The 20,571-nt window shown below is 43.2% G+C and overlaps 1 protein-coding gene and 1 long non-coding RNA gene across 3 annotated transcripts in view; one reads left to right on the top strand and one right to left on the bottom strand.

The window, feature by feature from the left end:
• Window positions 1-17,046, bottom strand: part of LOC127912019 (uncharacterized) — a 66,895-nt gene extending 49,849 nt beyond the window's left edge. Inside the window, exons 1-2 of the long non-coding RNA XR_008080127.1 lie at window positions 16,905-17,046; window positions 2,223-2,316 (exon numbers count right to left, since the gene is read on the bottom strand). This is a non-coding gene — a long non-coding RNA (uncharacterized LOC127912019). The remainder of the gene's footprint in view (window positions 1-2,222; window positions 2,317-16,904) is intronic.
• The window catches only part of LOC118373118 (teashirt homolog 3-like), a 49,007-nt gene continuing 44,378 nt past the window's right edge, over window positions 15,943-20,571 (top strand). Inside the window, exon 1 of one of the 2 annotated variants that reach the window (XM_052480385.1) lies at window positions 15,943-17,778. Coding sequence is in view for 1 of the 2 variants with exons in the window: in XM_035759185.2 (XP_035615078.2) it covers window positions 18,503-18,542 (40 nt within the window). In the remaining variant the exon portion in view is untranslated. Of the gene's footprint in view, window positions 17,779-18,246; window positions 18,543-20,571 lie in introns of those variants that run through there. The other variant, XM_035759185.2, reaches the window with a different exon arrangement.

The raw sequence follows: 20,571 nt of genomic DNA, 5'->3' as shown, positions 1-20,571 counted from the left end.
AAAATGCCATTGAACATGCTTTAGGTGAGATGTTGTGAAGGTTTTTAGTGAGACGTGTCACAAGGCCATTGAACATGCTTTAGGTGAGATGTTGTGAAGGTTTTTAGTGAGACGTGTCAAAATGCCATTGAACATGCTTTAGGTGAGATGTTGTGAAGGTTTTTAGTGAGACGTGTCAAAATGCCATTGAACATGCTTTAGGTGAGATGTTGTGAAGGTTTTTAGTGAGACGTGTCAAAATGCCATTGAACATGCTTTAGGTGAGATGTTGTGAAGGTTTTTAGTGAGACGTGTCAAAATGCCATTGAACATGCTTTAGGTGAGATGTTGTGAAGGTTTTTAGTGAGACGTGTCACAAGGCCATTGAACATGCTTTAGGTGAGATGTTACTGTGCCTTGATCTCTAATGTCACTGGCCTGATTTCCTGTTCTCTGACTGATTTAGTCTTTCATTCTCACTCCAGGGGAGTTCCTACCCATGATTCCTTCTGCCTAAACAGTATCACTCACCATCACTGCCTGCGCATGCTGGGAGGAAAGAAAACAACATCAAGCCTGTACTAGGTCTCTACTGATGTCATGTGTGTGCGTGTGTGTGTGCGCGTGTGTGTGCGCGTGTGTGTGTGTGCGTGTGCGTGTGTGTTGCGGAACTGATGGGTATCTCTGCGTGGTCGGATGGGCGTGGGAGACAATGAAAGCTTTATTGTATGTCATAGATTAATATAAATGTGTTCGGCACCTTGTTTATTACCTTTTATTGTAGATACCTCATGATGAGAGAATGAACCAAGGCAAGCTAGAACACATATGGTTGACTGTAGAAAATCACTGTATACTATGACCCACAATCATTCAGGAACTGCGATGACAACACTAGACAGGATATGCCAAATGCTCATTTATTGTCATTTTTAGATTCAACATGAAAACATGCATTACAGTTATACCCTACTTCACATTTCAATTGCATATTTAATATTCATAATGTAACACACTGTTGAGTATTAACCTCTGGGAGGCTATTCAAACCCTGGCTTGACAGACAAGTCTCTGCTCCCGGCCTAGTAAAAACATAACCCCCTCAAACATTTCTTTATGATGATGAAAACCATATGGACGTCAGTTACACAGCTTAAATAAGCATTTGCACAACTAGCAGGCAGGTTCTGCACACACGGCTGACTAGAAAAATAATTAGTGTGGTCACTGAGGTTCCGAATCATGGCAAAGCATGCAGACGACCCCCCCCACACTGCTCCTGTTTTAGCCCCCTTCAACCCCCTACATGTACGGATACACTGGAGTGACACACGGCACATCGGATGGTTAAATTAGTCCGTTTAAAAATCAAGAACAAAAATTACATTTAGGAAAAAAATACGTGTTTATTATTCTCTCTAAAATCACTGATGTCCTGCCAATTAGAATCCATTGTACTTATTTTTTGACTAGCTGAATGTGATGATTATTCTACTTGATCAGAGACAAGATCGTGAGCATGTTTCCTGCGAAAGACTAATTCCTGTGAACCTTATTAAAACTCCCCCATCTCTTGCCAATAAATCCCGTTTGACCACAGGAACAATTACTTTTATTTCCCTCTTTTTCTTGTCCTCTTTTTTATGTATTTTTTCCTGGCTTTTATTTCCATATTTAATTCAGTTGTCTTCATGCATGTGTAGTGCGAAGTGTCATTTAGATCTGAGGCCTGGTTTAAAGTGGCGCGCGGGAGACTTTTAAGAGAGAAAAAGACAGGGGCTGCTTCCAGAGCAGTTTAATACTGATGGGATCTGAAAAGGTGGAGACGACAGAGACTGATAACTAATGTACTTCCTGTGTACTTCCTCCCTCACTGTCAGCGCCCCTCCCTCTGCCCCCCACCCAAAATAACTAACTGATGTGTGATGTGTGAGTTGCGGAGGGAAGGATGACATTGTTAGAAGATGAGAGGTGAGTGAGACTTCCACTTAGCACAGAGTGATGCGTTCACTCAGTTAGAGGGAGACAGAGAGCTGAGGAGACGTAGAATGGGCTGGCTGTGTGTGTGTGTGTGTGTGTGTGTGTGTGTGTGTGTGTGTGTGTGTGTGTGTGTGTGTGTGTGTGTGTGTGTGTGTGTGTGTGTGTGTGTGTGTGTGTGTGTGTGTGTGTGTGTGTGTGTGTGTGTGTGTGTGTGTGTGTGTGTGTGTGTGTGCCTGAATGTGTGTGTATGTGTGGGGACATACCCTGGCGGCTCTTTGATGCTGTGCCCGGTCATTAACCGTCTGTGTCTGCTCCCGGCACACAGCGAGAGGCAGTGACCTCCCTTGACCCTCGGCCCTGCAGAAAGGGAGAGAGAAAGAAATCTGAGCATTGTGATGATGCTTGAGCTAATACCCTGAGTTGACCAGGCACCGTTGTCCTCGTTCCTCCATCTGGGCCTTGTGTTAGCTTACATCAGAGCTGTGAATACATCCACAGAAACATGGTTTAACTCCTTTTTTTGGCAGTTGTCAAATATAACAATTGAAACGGCAACATATTCCACAATGATATACATTGTGGACTAATGCCATGAAATGTTAGTTCGACATTTTCTTTTGGTTCAAACAGACAGGAAAGTTTTCCAACAAAAAACATGTAGAGAAATGTTTTGGGCCTGAGCAGAGCGTTTTCACCAGCGTATGACCACGGCTGTTTGGATCTCATCTACTTTCAAATGGTGACAAAAAGGTCATAATGGTGAGATAATGATATGATTATAGAGTCCACTTAATGTTGGTAACCATGGCACCAGCTAAGAGAGGTTTGTGATCCAATGGAGCGGGAGCTAAGATTGGCACCATGAAAGAAGTTCTGTGTTTTTACACAGCGCCGGAACGCCCTCAACTCAACTCAGCATAGTAATTACACATTAGGCTACTAGAACCCATCCAGAGGGTGGTTAAAAGTGCACTGTTTAATGGATATAGAATATGGATGAGGGAGATCATAGTTTCAGATGAGTAGGAGACACTGAGCTCTATGTAATGAGAACTGAACATTGGAGGGGTATTATGGGCCATCATATGGATGCGACAGAATGTCACGCTGATGGACAAAACACGTCACATCCTAAATAAGAAGAAAAACTCTTGATTTAAAAAAAAAACACTGTCGGAGTGGGACACATTTTAAATGACAATTCACTGCTAAGTGCTTTTTTTCTCCCCTGAAAACACTGGCCCCGACCCAAGCGGAGGCGAGTGGGTTTTATGTATCACATTCATTTGAACAGATCACACGGCTTCACTGACGTTTTACAAGGCTGGAAAAGGCACTCCAAAACAATAGGACACGGCTCTGCTGTGACACTTCAGACGGCCTGAGGTTCTGCTAGAAGTCAGGTGGCCCTCCCCCTCCAATCAACACGCTCTCTGACACACGCACACGCTGCAGCAAACACAGCCACCTGAGGTTGCGTGTGTGCGTTGGATGCAGATGGGGTAAAGAAAGGAGAAAGTTGAGAGGGAGGTTGCACAGGCTTCATACTACATAATACACAAGAGGGGGTCCCAGTGTATTACAGAAAAGGGCAACAGTTCACCCCACCTAGCTCTGCTGAGACGGTGAAGGGGAAGACAGGGTGAGAGAAAGGGAGGATGAGGGGAAGAGAGGGTGAGAGAAAGAAAGGATGGGGGGAACAGAGGGTGAGCGAAGGGGAGGGTGAGGGAATGGAGGGTGATGGAATGAGAGGGTGACAGAAGGGGAGGATGAGGAAAGAGAGGGTGAGAGAAAGGGAGGATGAGGGAAGAGAGGGCGAGAGAAAGGGAGGTCACCTCAGATTTATGTGGGGAGTAATGATTTGGATTTCTATCCACGCTCTCTTGAGCACCAGCAGCATCCCCCCATACTCTCTCTCTCTCTCTCTCTCACACACACACACACACACACACACACACACACACACACACACACACACACACACACACACACACACACACACACACACACACACACACACACACACACACACACACACACACACACACTCGCTTGCACACACAAACACACGCACACACTCACAGGCTCTCTTACGTACACATACATACACACACACTCACCCCTTCTCTGCGTGGGGTCTTTGTTCTGGACCCTGGCCTGCTAAGTAATCCCCGGCATGCACATTTGACCTACGACCCCTGTGCTTCCCCTTCGGAGATGGTGGTCATCAGAACTGCGCTCACATGCACCTGTCCACTGGCAGAATAATGATGATGATCCCACCATTGCAAGTGTGGATTTAGCTGTGAGTCGCTGGCTTGGGTCAGGGCATCTGTGGTCATCCGTAGACAGCTAAAGGAATAGCACTTCCCAAATCCCCATAGCCACAAAAGAGGGGTTGTAGTGGGTCAGCTCTGAGACTGAAGCTCAGCACTTGATCCTCTCACTGGGAGATTGTATTTCAACAGGAAACCCTTCAGAAAACATCTACACCTACAGATGCTGAGCGTCTGAGCCTTTCTGTAGGTGCTGCTGCCGGTCAGTGACAACGCAACCCCCAAAACGTCAATCCCATTTTCACGATAATCACAATGAAAACAGGAACAGCGTTGCTTGAGGTGTGAGATAAACATTGAGAAAAGAACAAAAACCAAACATATCCTGGGCTAAGATGGGAATCATTTAAACATTTGACCTCCGTCATGACACTTTCTTATGCTCTTACTGCTTTTGGTAAAATGGGCTGAAACAGATTCCTTTGGATGTGTAGGCCTGTGTCTAGCAACAGTAATTCAGAGAGGCAGAAAGTATAAAGAGCCCAGTACACAGTGTCAGCTTGGATAGCGTCCCTCCTGTGCCGAGGGGGGCTAATCAGTGGCTTGTAAAGGAGACCGCGGAAGCCTAGGGCCACACGTTTACCCCCACACACGCACATACACACACACACACACACACACAACTGCGACAGTTTGTTTAAGTCTGCATGGGGTCACCATGATGCTATGTGATGGGAGGTTGATCCACAGGCAGATTCCTCCACGCAACGTTAACATTAACGTGTCCTACACGGACCGGGTCTTCAGTCAGATGGGTCTGCCTCCAGTCTTCAGGGGTTAGGAAGGATAGGATAGGAGGGGCTGAGGTTTTCCTGCTCCCCTCCCTCCCTTCCTCCTCCCTCTACTCCCCACTCTGGCTAAATGGGGGTTGGGTATGAAATCAAATGGCCCTGGTCATATCGTTCCCCTCATAACGTTGGAGGATCTTGAGGATGTCACAGTGGGAGGTGGGTTGTTCTCCCGCTCCTCCTCTCGGCCATTAAGTTCATCTACCTCACTGTCTATTTAGCGAGAAAGATCCTACTCAGGAGTGGTGGGGGAATAAAGGCGCAGAGAATGTCAGCGCAAGATAAACACCTGTGCGGTGAAGTGGCTCTCGCACGGCTGATGTGACGAGAGCGAAACTCGTGATTTGTATCCGCAGCCTTTAGTCTGAGAAAGCGTCTCACAATTGGACTGGCTCATCCCACAGGCAGGCGGCTTGTTCTGAGGCCAACATGAAAGGGATGTGTGTTGCTGCTTCATGTATGCTCTCTCTCTCTCTCTCTAACCACTCTAACCACATTTTTTTCCTGCTCTCTTTTTCTCTTTATGGCCCTCCTTTCTTCTCTCACATTTCCCTCATTCTTCCTCACCTGATTTCCCTTTAATGATGTGTCTTTCCCTACCTCAGGGCCAGTAATTTCCTAAATCTCTCTCTCTCTCTGTTCTCTCTCTCTCTCTCCCGCCCTCTGTTCTCTCTTTTCTCTCTGTTCTCTCTCTCCCCCGCCCTCTCTCTGTTCTCTGTTCTCTCTGTGTTCTCTGTTCTCTCTCTCTCCCACCCTCTCTCTGTTCTCTCTCTCCCACCCTCTATTCTCTCTTTTCTCTCTGTTCTCTCTCTCCCCCGCCCTCTCTCTGTTTTCTGTTCTCTCTGTGTTCTCTGTACTCTCTCTCTCCCACCCTCTCTCTCTCCCCCGCCCTCTCTCTGTTCTCTGTTCTCTCTGTGTTCTCTGTTCTCTCTCTCTCCCACCCTCTCTCTGTTTTCTCTCTCCCACCCTCTATTCTCTCTTTTCTCTCTGTTCTCTCTCTCCCCCGCCCTCTCTCTGTTTTCTGTTCTCTCTGTGTTCTCTGTTCTCTCTCTCCCCCGCCCTCTCTCTGTTCTCTGTTCTCTCTGTGTTCTCTGTTCTCTCTCTCTCTCCCAACCTCTCTCTGTTCTCTCTCTCTCCCACCCTCTATTCTCTCTTTTCTCTCTGTTCTCTCTCTCCCCCCGCCCTCTCTCTGTTCTCTATTCTCTCTGTGTTCTCTGTTCTCTCTCTCTCCCACCCTCTCTCTGTTCTCTGCTGTCTCTCTGTTCTCTCTCCCTCCCACCCTCTCTCTGTTCTCTGTTCTCTCTGTTCTCTCTGTTCTCTCTCTCTCTCTGTTCTCTCCCCCTCCCTCTCTCTGTTCTCTGTTCTTTCTCTCTCTTTGTGTCTCCAGCTCCTTACTTGAGACATCTCAGTGTAGTCTGAGGCGGGGTTAAGGTCTCGATGACTCGAGTTTGTGTGTGAAATGAGGAGGGCGGGGCGATTGAGGGAGGCTGTATCAGCGAGACATCAGTCGTAATTAATAAAGCTGGGCCGCACTAATTAAAAAGCATGATTAATGCAACAGGGAGGATATATGGCACGGCATGGCACATCATCGTCTTCTGAGTCACAGTTCCACAGGCTCTGAGGGGGAAACACATGGAAGTGGATCTGAGATGGAGGGAAAAGGGACTGCTATGAATAAATCACGAATGAAACCACCACACACACAAACACAATAGCCTGATCTGATTAAGCTATCTTCACCATTTGAACAATGGCTTGCATAAAAATGTCACTGCCTTGCTAGCTAGCACATAACGTTCTGAGAACCATATGTTCCTTAAAGATTTGTGAGAGCGTAGTTGTCCTGTGGTTATTTTGTATACAACCTTTGCACAACTTTCTGGGAATGGTTCAGGATACTTGCTTTTTTTATTTTCTTGGCATTTCATTACTTTAACGAAACGTTTCCTAAAAGTAACACAAAACAAAAATGGTTACATTTAATGTAAATGTTGTTAATGTTCTTGGAACGTTCTCCGACTTGTTTGACTTTGGGAACGTTCTCAAATAGTTCAGAGAGCATTAAGAAACCAAGTTCATCTGTGGGAATTTCAGAACTTCAGCATAACGTTTCGTACAGGTTTCCTCAGTGCTTCATTTGTAAATCGGGAGGTCCCGGAACAAAACGTGGGCATGAGAGTTCTGAGGTACCGGAACGGATGAGGAAAACATCACCTTTATAATAAAGCATTGCATGCAAATCATCACATTTGCGTAATGGCATCGAGCAGTAGAGTAGAGGCACTTTTACATTTCAGTAGCCTCGGGTCCGGGAAAATGCAATTCTACATCATTTTACATGACTGGAGACTTTGCCAGAATCTTTTTTTTGTTGTTGAATTTTACCCCGTTTTCTCCCCAATTTCGTGGTATCCAATTGTTTTTAGTAGCTACTATCTTGTCTCATCGCTACAACTCCCGTACGGGCTCCGGAGAGACGAAGGTTGAAAGTTATGCGTCCTCCGATACACAACCCAACCAAGCTGCACTACTTCTTAACACAGCGCGCATCCAACCCGGAAGCCAGCCGCACCAATGTGTCGGAGGAAACACCGTGCACCTGGCAACCTTGGTTAGCGCACACTGCTCCCGGCCCACCACAGGAGTCGCTGGTGCGCGATGAGACAAGGACATCCCTACTGGCCAAACCCTCCCTAACCCGGACAACGCTAGGCCAATTGTGCGTCTCCCCACGGACCTCCCGGTCGCGGCCGTGGCCAGTTACGACAGAGCCTGGGCATGAACCGAGAGTCTCTGGTGGCACAGGTGGGAAATGAAAGTCCTAAAAATGGTTTCCAGTTTCACTGACTCCCCCAATGATACGCAGGTCACTGGCTGGTGATGGCCGATGTGCTCATTCCAAAATCCCGTCTCTCTCTCTCTTCTGTAAAACAATACTTGGAAGTAGATCAAATATTTTGGTAGCCTACAGCATAGCAGGAGCCATTTGCTTTCCGGCTTGTGTTTTCCCTCGATTGTATTTGAAATATTGAGAACGACCTGTTTTTTATGTGAGCTGTTTTTTCACTGACAGATTTGTGCCAGATGTAGGTTATTCCTTGTTATCGGGCTACAAACCACAGCTCAGCGAACATTTTTAAGAAGCCATTGATCCTCTGTGGCTAAATGATAGGCCTTCTCGTGAGGTAGTAGGCTATTCTGAATTATTTCACTTATTTCTGAACAGACAGCAGTAACTCTATAACTTTGGCAAATGTATTTCAATTTATCAGGAGTGCTGCAGTTCCTTCAGAACCTTTCGTGCGGCTATGATTCTATAAGGAAATATTTGATGAAGTGCAATGCTGGATAGATGACAGTTGCAGGTTCATGCCTATCAGAGCAGAGAGGGATCATGGAAAGTGAATCTCATTCTAGTTATGTGAGAGATACTGGCGCGCTTCTCACACAGCCACGGCCATGCGTTGGTCTCAAACATAGGTTACTGTGTTGGGCAAACTATAAACCTGGCCCGGCCCAAATCAACTCTTAGAATATTAGGCCCAGGCTGAAGATATACTTTTTCACATTTTGTTTTTTGTGGGGGCAGGAGAAACCTCTTAAGGATCCGACTCTTTTTTTCAATTTTCACCTAAAATGACATACCCAAATCTAACTACCTGTAGCTCAGAACCTGAAGCAAGGATATGCATTTTTTAAATACAATTTGAAAGGAAACGTTTTGAACTTTGTGGAAATGTGAAATGAATATTGGAGAATATAACACATTAGATCTGGTAAAAGATCAAACAAAGAAAAAAACACCGATCCCATAGAGGTTTACGAAGAGGCAACTCAAATGAACTTTTATCGCATTTATTATAATTTCTACATTGCAGAAAGTTAGAGAAAAAATGTCATGCCACGAGAGGTACCAGATCCGGCTAAATAGGTTCCGGAAAAAACTGTCCAAAATGGAGAGGTGCCAGATCCCGTTCTGGCAGAATCCGGCTAAAATGAAGCACAGGCATTCCTCATGGTTTTATTTCAAGTCATGTTCTCAAATTGTTCTGAGAACGTTAAGAAAACTTTCCATAAAAACCACAGGAAAACTTTAGTAACATTCAGGGAACGTTCTAAGAATTGAAAGCTATTACAACATTCTCTGTCTGTTGTAACAGATATTGCAGTTGCTCAAGCTGGATGCAGTCCGTACACATTGCATTGGAGCAAAAACAATCAGTGTTTTGTGTGATGATGTCGGCTAATCTTTATAGTTGCTGCCATATCCTAGCCACGAGCCAGAATTCTTGAAAAAAGAATGTAACTCCCTATTTGAATTTTGGGCCAAAAAACTATCTGCGTTTTAACTACTCAATGATCATGCAAGTACCGCACGAGTACGCTACCTAGCTGGTCCACCTCTATTTTGACTGTCTGTATGTGTTGTGCTTGTGTTTGATATGCTTTCCTAAATATACTGTTGCAACAGACAACAGTTTGCACGAACATGTCCATCATGTTTTTATTTTTGTTGATTTATTTAACCAGACAAGGCAGTTAAGAGCAAATTCTTACATACAATGACGGCCTTCTGGGTAACAGTGGGTTAACTGCCTTGTTCAGGGGCAGAACGACAGATTTTTACCTTGTCAGCACAGGGATTTGATCCAACAACCTTTTGTTTACTGGCCGCTAGGTTACCTGCCCCCCTTATACAGTAGGTGTCAGTTTAAAGCCAAACTATAGTATGTCACTATTGGTGTAAGTCAATGCCTAGCAGAGTCCACACACTACATTGAGAGCAGAGCCTGTACTGTACTTTACTGTAGGAAGACCCTCCTAATGACTTGACCACGTCTGGCTAGGCCTGTGATTCAGTTCCCTGCGGGTGACGTCACCGCAGACTGATAGTGTGGGCTTTAACTAGGTGATCTCATCCCGTCTTCATTTTTTACAGTTTAACAGATGCTCCTATCCAGAGTGACTTACAGGAGCAATTAGGGTTAAGTGCCTTGCTCAAGGGCACACTGACATGTTTTTCACCTCATCGGCACAGGGATTCGAAACAGCAACCTTTCGATTACTGGTCCAACACTCTTAACCGCTAGGCTACCTGCCAATGTACTTCCTTAGCAGGCAGCTCAACGCCTTATTCCAGCAGTCTGACATCATTAACATGTATATGTCGTGTCTCTATTTGTTGCATTATCAGAGGAATGGATATAACAGCACATGACAAAGTACAAAACGAGGCTACCGTAGGGTTTAGTGACAGGACGTGATAATTCAGTGGTCAACCCTATTTAGCTCTAAATATACAGAGACATGAGAAATGAGGGCACTTCGTAAATGCTGGAGAAGATCCTCTGTTATTTTGCATCCTTACCTGTTCTAAGCGGGTTTACCATAAGGTCTGCACATCAGGGGTGGCTTACATTAAGAAAACAAAAATGGCCAACATTTCTCTTTTTTTCAATTTGTGCTTGGTTCCCTGTTTGTCTGGTTCTCATCGGGGTAAACATTTGTTCCAGTTGCAGAGCTGGAACATGAATCACAGACGAGAAGAGGAAACCACACTGACAGCTGCAGCTCATTACCGGCACTATTACTGATACAGGGGGCTGCTGGGGGAAATTCCTCCTGCCACAGAAAGCGTTCCTGTTTACCATACACCGCCTAGGATCAGGACCTACACACACCCACCCAGACATACTGTACCAAAACACACAGGGACATGCACACACTGCACACATAGAAGCATGCATAGACACACTGCATGCACACACACGCTCTCCTCTTTCTATATCTCCCCTTATCTTTATCCCTCCCTCCCTCACTGTCTTCCTTTCTACCTATTGCACTCCGTACCTCTCCCTCTGTCTATTTCTCACTCCATCCCTCCCTACCTCTATCACTCTCTCTCTCTCTCTCTCTCTTTCTGTCTTTACTCACCATAAGGAAGGATTGACTCACAGCAGTACTCCATGTCACATGGCTTATCCAAAACCCACAACTCAGTAAACTGTATATAGTTTTACCTCTTATGTTTGATTTTCACACAGGAAACAAACACGCATATTTATTTAAACACATACTAACAAGCTGCAATATATTCATCCTGTGAAAATTAATTAGAAGTTAGCCTAGACATTAAATTGATTCATGGGCTGGGGTCAATTCCATTCCAATTCAGTTCAATCTGGAATAAACTGAAATGTCCAATTCCAAATCTTTGTCATTGAAGCACTTTACGGAAAAATGGAATTGGGAATCCGAATGTCAGTTTACTTCCTGAATTGACTGAATTGGAATGAAATTGACCCAAACTCAAAAAACAATCCATGAAAGTTTCAGCAAAACATTACGCCGAGAAAAGACAATGCATTATCTGCTGTGTCATTCAACTCAATAGATGTGCTCGAATACAATTAGATCATACATCGAATGAAACTGACGCAACATCATTGTATACTAGGCAACACTGCACTGCATTGAGAGGTACCTAGGTCTATTTCCTTTATTGCAGACCGGATCAACAACTGAACTGCTGAAACAACACCAGTGCCAGGTCTGGCTGTGACACAGGCCTATCTGATCCAATGGGTTAATGTATTCATTTCTCACCATTCCCCTCAAAAACATAAATCAAGCACAGCAAAACACCACCTTGTATTCTGACTCGTCCAACCCTCTTTGACCTCTGCCAATTTTTATCTCATTTTGGTTTAACTTTGTAGATCAGACTTTAATTTTGAAGCGGGTCTCTGGGACAGTGATGAATAGGGTACATCAAGGAGGGCTTAAATTACCCTCTCCCTGGTGGCTAGCGGCCGGGAGGGTTGGAGGGGGAGGCTTGGTGACCTAGTAACAGACACAGAAAGAGGACTGGTCAGCACTTGCCCTCTCAGCCCTGCAAACTCGCACAGCACACCCAGCTATGGAAGAGGGAGGAAGAATAACATTTTCTGAGTTGCTTTCGATGATAACTCTGCCTTAAATTGGAGTTGGCCTATTATGCTAATAGCTGCTATGTGAAAATGCAATTTTTGGAATAAATTGTGACAAAAAAAAACATATTTTATTTCATATTTTACCTCTGAATATGGAAAAGTGTTGCTGACATTCATCTTATATTCTTCTAAAGAAAAAAAAGGTAGGTTCATGAGTCTGATAACGTTCACTTCGCCTGAGGAGTATGCAGCCTGTATGCATTGTGACGGGGGAGCTAGTACTTAATAAATACATACAAATACACATAGTTATACTACTGATCTCAGAAAAACCAATAGGCTTAAATCCTCTTTCCACACATTATAATTTCATTTGCTAGAAGCCTCTTGTTTCCTTTATAGCTACCAAATACTTCCCCTCTCATTCTAGACTATAGCCAATCCCTTCCTTGCGCATTTTATACAGTCTACTAGGAACAAGTGTGCGGTGAAGCTGAATGGATCAGGTGAGCGCACTCTCCTCGCCAATGTGATCACCATACAATTCTTGATGGTGCACGGGCTCCGAGCACTATTTACAAACCCCATTCTTATCCATTCATACTCTAGTTCTCCAGTTTTCCCAAATATCCATTTTTAGGAGGAAGACAAGTATACACATGGCTGTTGCAAGCCCATCCTCGACCCCAGGACAGAGAGCAGGTTTGGCAACTGTGTGATGCGCGCCTCCATGGGTCCCGCAGCGCTGCTATCTTATGACCTAGCCGACCCTGGTGCGTCGCAGCTGACTGCGTCGCCACCACGGGAGTCTATTGCAAATATTCCCCAGGGTGCTATTGTTCACAGTAGCGGCAATTATTAACCTTTATTCGTAAAAGATGTTATCTCAAACCGCAGGTTATAATGGCTTTATGTAAGCCTCTGGTGAGTTTGTGAAAGTGATGGTCCACCTCGCTCTGTGTGCATCAAAGCGGATGCTCCAAATACCGCTCCAGCTAATTACTTGCCACTTGCTCGGCTGCGTAAACTCGAGTGGTCCTACAACACGGTTGGTGCGGTGAATGTAGTAAATAATCATACGGGTATATTTTGGGAACGTTGTCCTGACCTTATAGGAAACATTGGTCAAATAAGTTAGTTTGGTCGACGGACATATTGTAGTCCTACTGACAGTCCCAATAGCCAATGTGAGGTAGATATATTTACCAAATGTAGTGCAACGTTTGGAATGAAAAATGAATTAACAATATGCTATTTGACAAATGTAGTTGCATTGCTTGCTCTTTGGATTTTAGGCTGGGTTCTGTATGAGCACTTTGTTACATCTGCTGATGTAAAAAGGGTTTCACAAATACATTAACGTTTTGCTTGCTTGATTGATTATTTTAAAAAGTGCATAAACACATGAACATGTAAGATCATTTCAGTGTTTTTTAAACAAAAATAATACTTTGGGGGATAGTCTATTCCTAAACACCACGGAAGTCCTAATCCATCAAATTATAGTCGAGTTGACTGAAACGAAAAAAATAAAGTTTGATTGTTATGGAATAAAATAGCACCACTTTTAGGCAACACTATAAGAGTAAAAAATTACAATAGTACCAGATTTAACCAAATAAAATTATGATTTTACCAAATAAAAATGACTAAAGGATTTATACTTATCAAACAAAACTTGACATTAGAGGCAACATGCGATAGGCTACACTTCCCTAAATCATATAAAAAGTCCAGGTGGGGTTCTGATTCTTCTCTAACACTATTTTGATTCTGCAATTTTTGTTAAGGCCCTGTCTTATTCTCCCTAAAGGAAAAGGGAGGTCTAACGATAGTTAGAAAGATCCAAACTAGGTGTTTGAGTGACGGGGGCGTTATGAGGGAAGTTGCTCCTAGCTCTGAGTGACAAAATGGAGTTGAAAGTTATCAAATAAATATCACAAATATATACCAATAAAAGTATCACACTTTTAACTTAGCATATGACGTATATGGAAATTGACCAACTTCAATTAAACAAATACCAAACGAAACAGACAGTTTTGTATGCTTGTTTTTTTGTCTATAAAGTGTGTTACTAGGCAAGGCCTGCAAAAAACGTGCTGTCTGTGACATGCGTGGGCGTTAAAAAAATAAAAATAATTTTAGCTGTCCGATTTCTTTCCTTCTGTAGCCTATTATGAACAAGAATGTGCGAGCATAAAACCATCTTCATTTGAATCCTCCATAGCCTGGCAGTTATCAACAGTTGACTTAACGAACTGACCCATTATTGTTGTGCATGTGCATACAAGTACACGTTACCTTGATAATTGCACAGTAGAAAACAGTGTCTGAACGGAAATATAAATGCATTTTCCTCCACAATAACCATGGTCACTCGAATCATTGTCTCAGTTACAAACACAGGTGCCGATTAAGATACATGGGAACGAGCAAAGAAAGTGCGAGACGCTTAAATGATGTGCCCTTTCCCCATCTCTCTCCCTCTCTCACTCTTTCCATTTCTGACTTCTGTCCCACATACACAAACACACACACACACACACACACACACACACACACACACACACACACACACACACACACACACACACACACACACACACACACACACACACACACACACACACACACACACACACACACACACACACACACACACACAGACACACAGAGAGAGAGAGACAGACACATGTACCAAAGGGTAATTTACTGTAAGATGATTGTCGAGAGAATGAGTGCACTTATTGCATTATTATGGATAAGGGAAGTCCCACAGAAGACTACTAAGCAAGGCTCGCAGGCTTAGTTTTAAAATAAAGGGTAATTAAGAAATATATGTTCATGTTTTTTATTTGATGAATCTACATCGTTATTGTTATTATTAATAATAGTAATAATTTAAAAAAAATGTTTTTTAACAAAAAAATGTTACAAAGTCCTAACAACAGAACAAACATCAGTAACAACAATCACTTTTTGGCCTATTTCTTCTATACTTCTGGTTAACTTGAATATTTATAAAGTTACGTTTAAATAATCATTAAATGTCATTATAATTCCAACTTTTCAAGGAATCCATATCTGATCGTAAGTTGAAGAGAATAGCTGTAGATAACCTTATCTCTGAAAAGCTCAATATAGGCCTAAATGTGCCACACTGCTAAACATGGATTCTAACTCTAACCTTATGGCCACACGCTTCAACTTTTGTTTGAGCGGAAAAATGATTGTGTAATGACATGCATGTTTAGCCTAACCTGTAAACAGAATTGCCTGAATCACATACCTGCCAACAGAATGAGGGACATGTCGAATATCTATCTGGCATTGTATACAAAGAATGAGCAGAAACATGTTCAAGCTAAATGCTATTATTTTTTTTTTTTAAATAGCGTTTTCGTAACGATAATCTTGAAGTTGAAATGTTGTACTGGTCACTCTCTCGTAGAAACTCGCAGCCACACACACACACACACACACACACACACACACACACACACACACACACACACACACACACACACACACACACACACACACACACACACACACACACACACACACACACACACACACACACACACACACACACACACACACACACACACACACACACACACACACAACGGGCGTAATTGACATCTTTACATTTTACTTCACGATCCCTAAAAAAACATTTAAATTTGTCTCATGTATTGTAGCCTTTGCTTATGCCATTGGCACACTTTTCAATTGAGCGAGCGAATGATTAAGAGTAGATTAGAAATGTAGCCTAATACTGAACTGAAAGTAAAGTTACGCCCAGAGAACTCTCAAGTTATCGAATTGCTATGCATTATGCACTGCTGTAAAATTGTATGCAACCACCTGCATTTAGTTTAATTATCACCCTAAGTTAAAAAAGAAAGAACGAAAAAGCTCGCGTTCTTCAACATTGTCTTGGAAACATGTTGAATAATTATCTGTAGAAAATTACATAATATGCCTATTGTATTCTGTAAATATGTGCAGACAATCCTTTCCAGTTGTCTTCCACAACTCATTTAGTCCTCAGCACCATTAGGAGATATCAGTCAGCCTATCTCAAGTAAAGGGTTCTATTGCATTTCGCCTTTTTGTGCGTTCCCAAAAAGCACTTTTACGCGCCTTTACGCACCAACCAAATACAACTTCGGATACTATGTTTTTAGTCCATCTGAAACAAAATGTGTATATGGTTTCCATAGTTTGCATTCAAAAAACATTGTGATTCTTTCAGGTAGCAGTGGCTTTCCAGAGTTGACAGTAGGCTTCAGACGACTAGAGGCAGAGAGGCGCACAGCTTTACATAGCCCACTGTCTCAATGCAATGCTATTGAAAAGCTACCAATTGCATCAAATCTGCCTTGATTTCCTTTTGATTTCTTGTGTTAGGAAAGGAGAATAACGACCATTAGACCACTGAAAATCGCCAGGTTGTTGACCAAAGCTAATGTGTCAGAAATGTAGAGGCGCTGTGCGGAGGCTGCTGTGTCTACTGAGAGGGGTATTGTCGTTGCGAGTATGCAGAGCGTGTGACACTGATGGATGCGCCAATGGTTAGACGGACAGATGCTTGGGCGGATCTAACGGTATGCAGTGGTGTAGTGGCATACGCAGCGAGATTAGGCTAAAACATCCGGAATCAGTGAAAGACTGTTCTTTCTCATCCCTCAACAAGCCTGGCGAACGGAGAGGAGATCGTGTTCCCATCGAGCGACTCCTCTGCCACTAACAAGGGATTGATCCCCTCTGCGGTCAGATATGTCTGACTATTGACTAGCGTGAGACTGGGAAACCACGACACGGCAAAGACACGGACACACACATCTGGCAGAAGAAAACATCCTTTGACAACTTACCGTGTTCTGGTTAGCGAGAAAATCATTTGCACCCACAGTCATAACCTTTCCAGCAGACAGCGGACCAATTGTATTCTATCTTGAAGATGATCTGAAAAAGAGGGATAATTTTTCCACTTTCCCCCTAAATAATACAGAAAATTCTCTGTAAGTTTTTTTCTTTACTGTGAGGGGAAACATTTGAAAGAAAAAGCTGATAGTGTCTGTGATGGTCCCAAATCTGGAGGATGGGGATGTGTGCATCATTTTGACCTCACCGTAAAAAAAAAAACGAACCTACTATTCTTTCCATTCTGTATCAAACAAAAACAAGAAGAGCGCATGATACGGATTTTGTGCATGCCCCACATGAGCAGAAGAAGGCATCTTGCAGTGAGGAAGACTCGACTGATTCGCTGTTGCTGTTTTAAATACCTACTATCAGCCACACAAAGAAGAGGAAAAAGTGCTATTAGCAGCCAAGAAAGTGTTTGGCAATAGCTGCTGATCCATGCTCTCAGAGCAGCTGAGGCACAGCACGAGTCCATCCCCTCCTTCTGATGTACATTATTACAACAAGGGATACCCAATCAAGCACGTATCTCATCGATTCGAACTGCTCTCCGTGGATTTTGAACGCGCTTGGACAAAATAACGGAGCGAGCCAGCGTGTGGGCGACAAGTCCGTCCATCTCTTCTTACAACCTTTGCCTTTACCCCGCTATCTTAAAAACAATATATATATTTGTTGATGCTTTTAAGGGGACTTGGAAAGACTGGGATTTTCATACGATGGCTACAGCGACGCTGAGATTCTGCCTTGCTGGTTTTTAAATTGCGTGTGATGACTGGATATCGAAATCCTCATGGATAACGCAGTTAATCGACGGATTGAGTAAGTATACCATTCCGTTAACACCTAGTCAACATTAAGATAGTCCAATAGCCTAGGGAAGTAGAACATGTTTTGTTTCCATGTGTAGCCAAAGAGTGGAACGGTGCTCTCCTCCTTACAGTTATGCTATTGTGTCAGCATTTGATCTCCAGCATGCGTGGATGACTTTTGAAAATGCTCACGAATGATTTCTTTCAAATAGCAAAGCTGACTTTTTATGCTGTATAGACTGTATAGTCCGCGTCAGACACCGTTATGGGGCTGCGGTGAGGGACAGCAGACATGTGATGCTTATATGACAAGAGCTAGCTAGCCATTGGATGTGCACGGCACAAATGTGACAGTGCTTGATGTTCGCCCCTGTTTGCAGACTTTGAGTGACGCGTTCATTTCGTTTTCCTTTAAGCTTGCCTGTTGCAGCCTCCAACGCGGAGTGAGAATCACATTGAGGCTGAAGAATCTCCCCCCCGTCACTGTACTCTCCGTCTCCACACACTGTGATATCCAAGTCGAACAGGAGAGGAAGAAAAAAACGCTTGTTCTTCTTCATCTTCAGATCTACCCGTTCTTCAATGTCTGCATTTTTGTTTGAAAACTGCCGATCTATGTCAGCCTTCTGAAAGCGTCCCGGGTACCGTGTAAGGAAGCGCCGCTATCAAAGAAGAGCGGACGAGCTAGGTATCTCTGGGGCTAGAGGAGAACTCTTCAGAACCCCGAAATAAGCATGCCGCGGAGGAAACAGCAAGCGCCCCGGCGTGCGGCAGGTACGGTTCTATGATTTGCATGTTATCACCCCTGTTTTCACTACGACTGCTGAGCTATTTCCATTGCTTTCACTAGCCCTACCATGTATAGTACTGAATCATGTGCGTGTAGCTACATTGTAGCATAGCCTACAGTGGGAGTAAATGGCAAATACCCATTCACTCAAAGAGGGATGGTTAGGCTACTAGCTATAAGTTTTTTTTGGTACTTTCCCTTTGAAGGGGATGTGCTTTTTTTTTTTTTTTTTTTTTTTTTTTTTACAACCACGAAGACCACGTTTGATACTAGCCACCTACTATTTTAATAGTAATCTGGATTATCAGCACACTTACATAGCCCATTAGGCTACATAGCCTAGTTATTGGCAACCTTGTTTAAATGCTCTAAGTTGATCATTTTGTCGAACTTCTGGGGCAACAATGATTCCACTCGATGAACGATCTGCTAACAACAGTTCTCGAAAGACATGGAAGGTTTACAGGCCGTAGCTCTATCCGACTGGTCAAAGACAACCTCAGCTTTGATTGGTCTCTCTCCCTTTTGCCCTATTTTAGCCTACTCTCCCTTCCTCCCCCCGTAGGGTGTAGATATTGACCCCATGAATCAGAGATCTATAAAGAAGCGTAGGGAAAAGGGGGCTCTTGTCAGCTGACTGTCATGATTTCCTTTGATGCTCGTTTGGGGCTTTGTGCTAAAACATTTGATCATAAAATGTAAACTTTCGCCTAGTTTCCCTTTGCTGATTTCTCCTTTCTGGGAAATACTTAAAGATGATTTCGCAGGGGAGACGTGGACTGGAAGAGGCTTTAATGGACAATTGCCATCTTTTATTTCATGTGTGATTGATTGCCCGTCATCTGGCTTGTCTTTGATCTATTCTTTCCCGATAAACACAAATAAATCACTTCAAATAGCAACGTCACGTCAACGTTCGCGTGACGTCATGTCTGGTCTGACAATTAGCGATTTAAAACATCTTTAATTGCTTCTTTTGTACTTTTTCACGTTGTCAGAGCCAAAGGCCACATTTTTTCTCTCTCTCTTTTAGAAGTAGAGAATATAGAACAATCCACGTGACTCTTCAAAATATGCTTTAATTAAATCTTACTTAGTTCATAGAACACCTCATATATTATACTCTATATAAATAATGAGGCTAAGCAACAACGTGGTAGTTACTTAGCTACCATTCTGTTGAAAAACCCCCAACATGATTCGAATCAGACTTCTGTTCTCATACTGTTGCTATACGGCTGGAACTTCTGTGTTTTAATGTCCGCTTTCGGACGTATCGTCTGAAGCAGCAATGTGTTGACGTATACGGGCTACCTGTTTTAAGATTCAATAGGGGTTATTCTTATTTGTGAGAGATTTGCTTCATTACCATCAAAATATAGGCTACATGTGGCAAATAAAGTTGGATTTGATTTTGATTTGACATTTACCTATATGCTTTAAAGTGTAGTTAAGTTTTCTGAAACATAGCCTACATGTAATTTAATCTATACTACCTCAACTTTTAGCCTATAACAAAACTATAACAAGCACCTAGGTCAAATTCACTTAAAAACTATACTATACAAATTCAATATTATGCAATTATTATAGTAAACGCTCGCTTTACTACACACACACACACACACACACACACACACACACACACACACACACACACACACACACACACACACACACACACACACACACACACACACACACACACACACACACACACACACACACACAAACAATTGTATATTGCACGTACACACAGTGCTTCTATGAAAAATGTAACTATTAGCCTAATCGGGAGACGGAAGACTGGTTTGCTCCATCAGAACGACCCGTCAAAGCGACTTTGTTTCATATTTGATTTAATTGTCTCCCTTCTGACAGCCACATTCATCAATGGCTCTAATGGTCAATCAGAAGTTGGCAGAGTGACTGCTCTCATTTTGTTTCTCCATACGTCGGGCCTGAGCTTTACTTTATCAAAACGCTTTTGCCTAATGGACACTCTGGGGGTGG

Source organism: Oncorhynchus keta, chromosome 2 (genome assembly GCF_023373465.1).
Source record: "Oncorhynchus keta strain PuntledgeMale-10-30-2019 chromosome 2, Oket_V2, whole genome shotgun sequence".
Taxonomy (NCBI): domain Eukaryota; kingdom Metazoa; phylum Chordata; class Actinopteri; order Salmoniformes; family Salmonidae; genus Oncorhynchus; species Oncorhynchus keta.
This window is presented reverse-complemented; position numbering and strand designations above follow the sequence as displayed.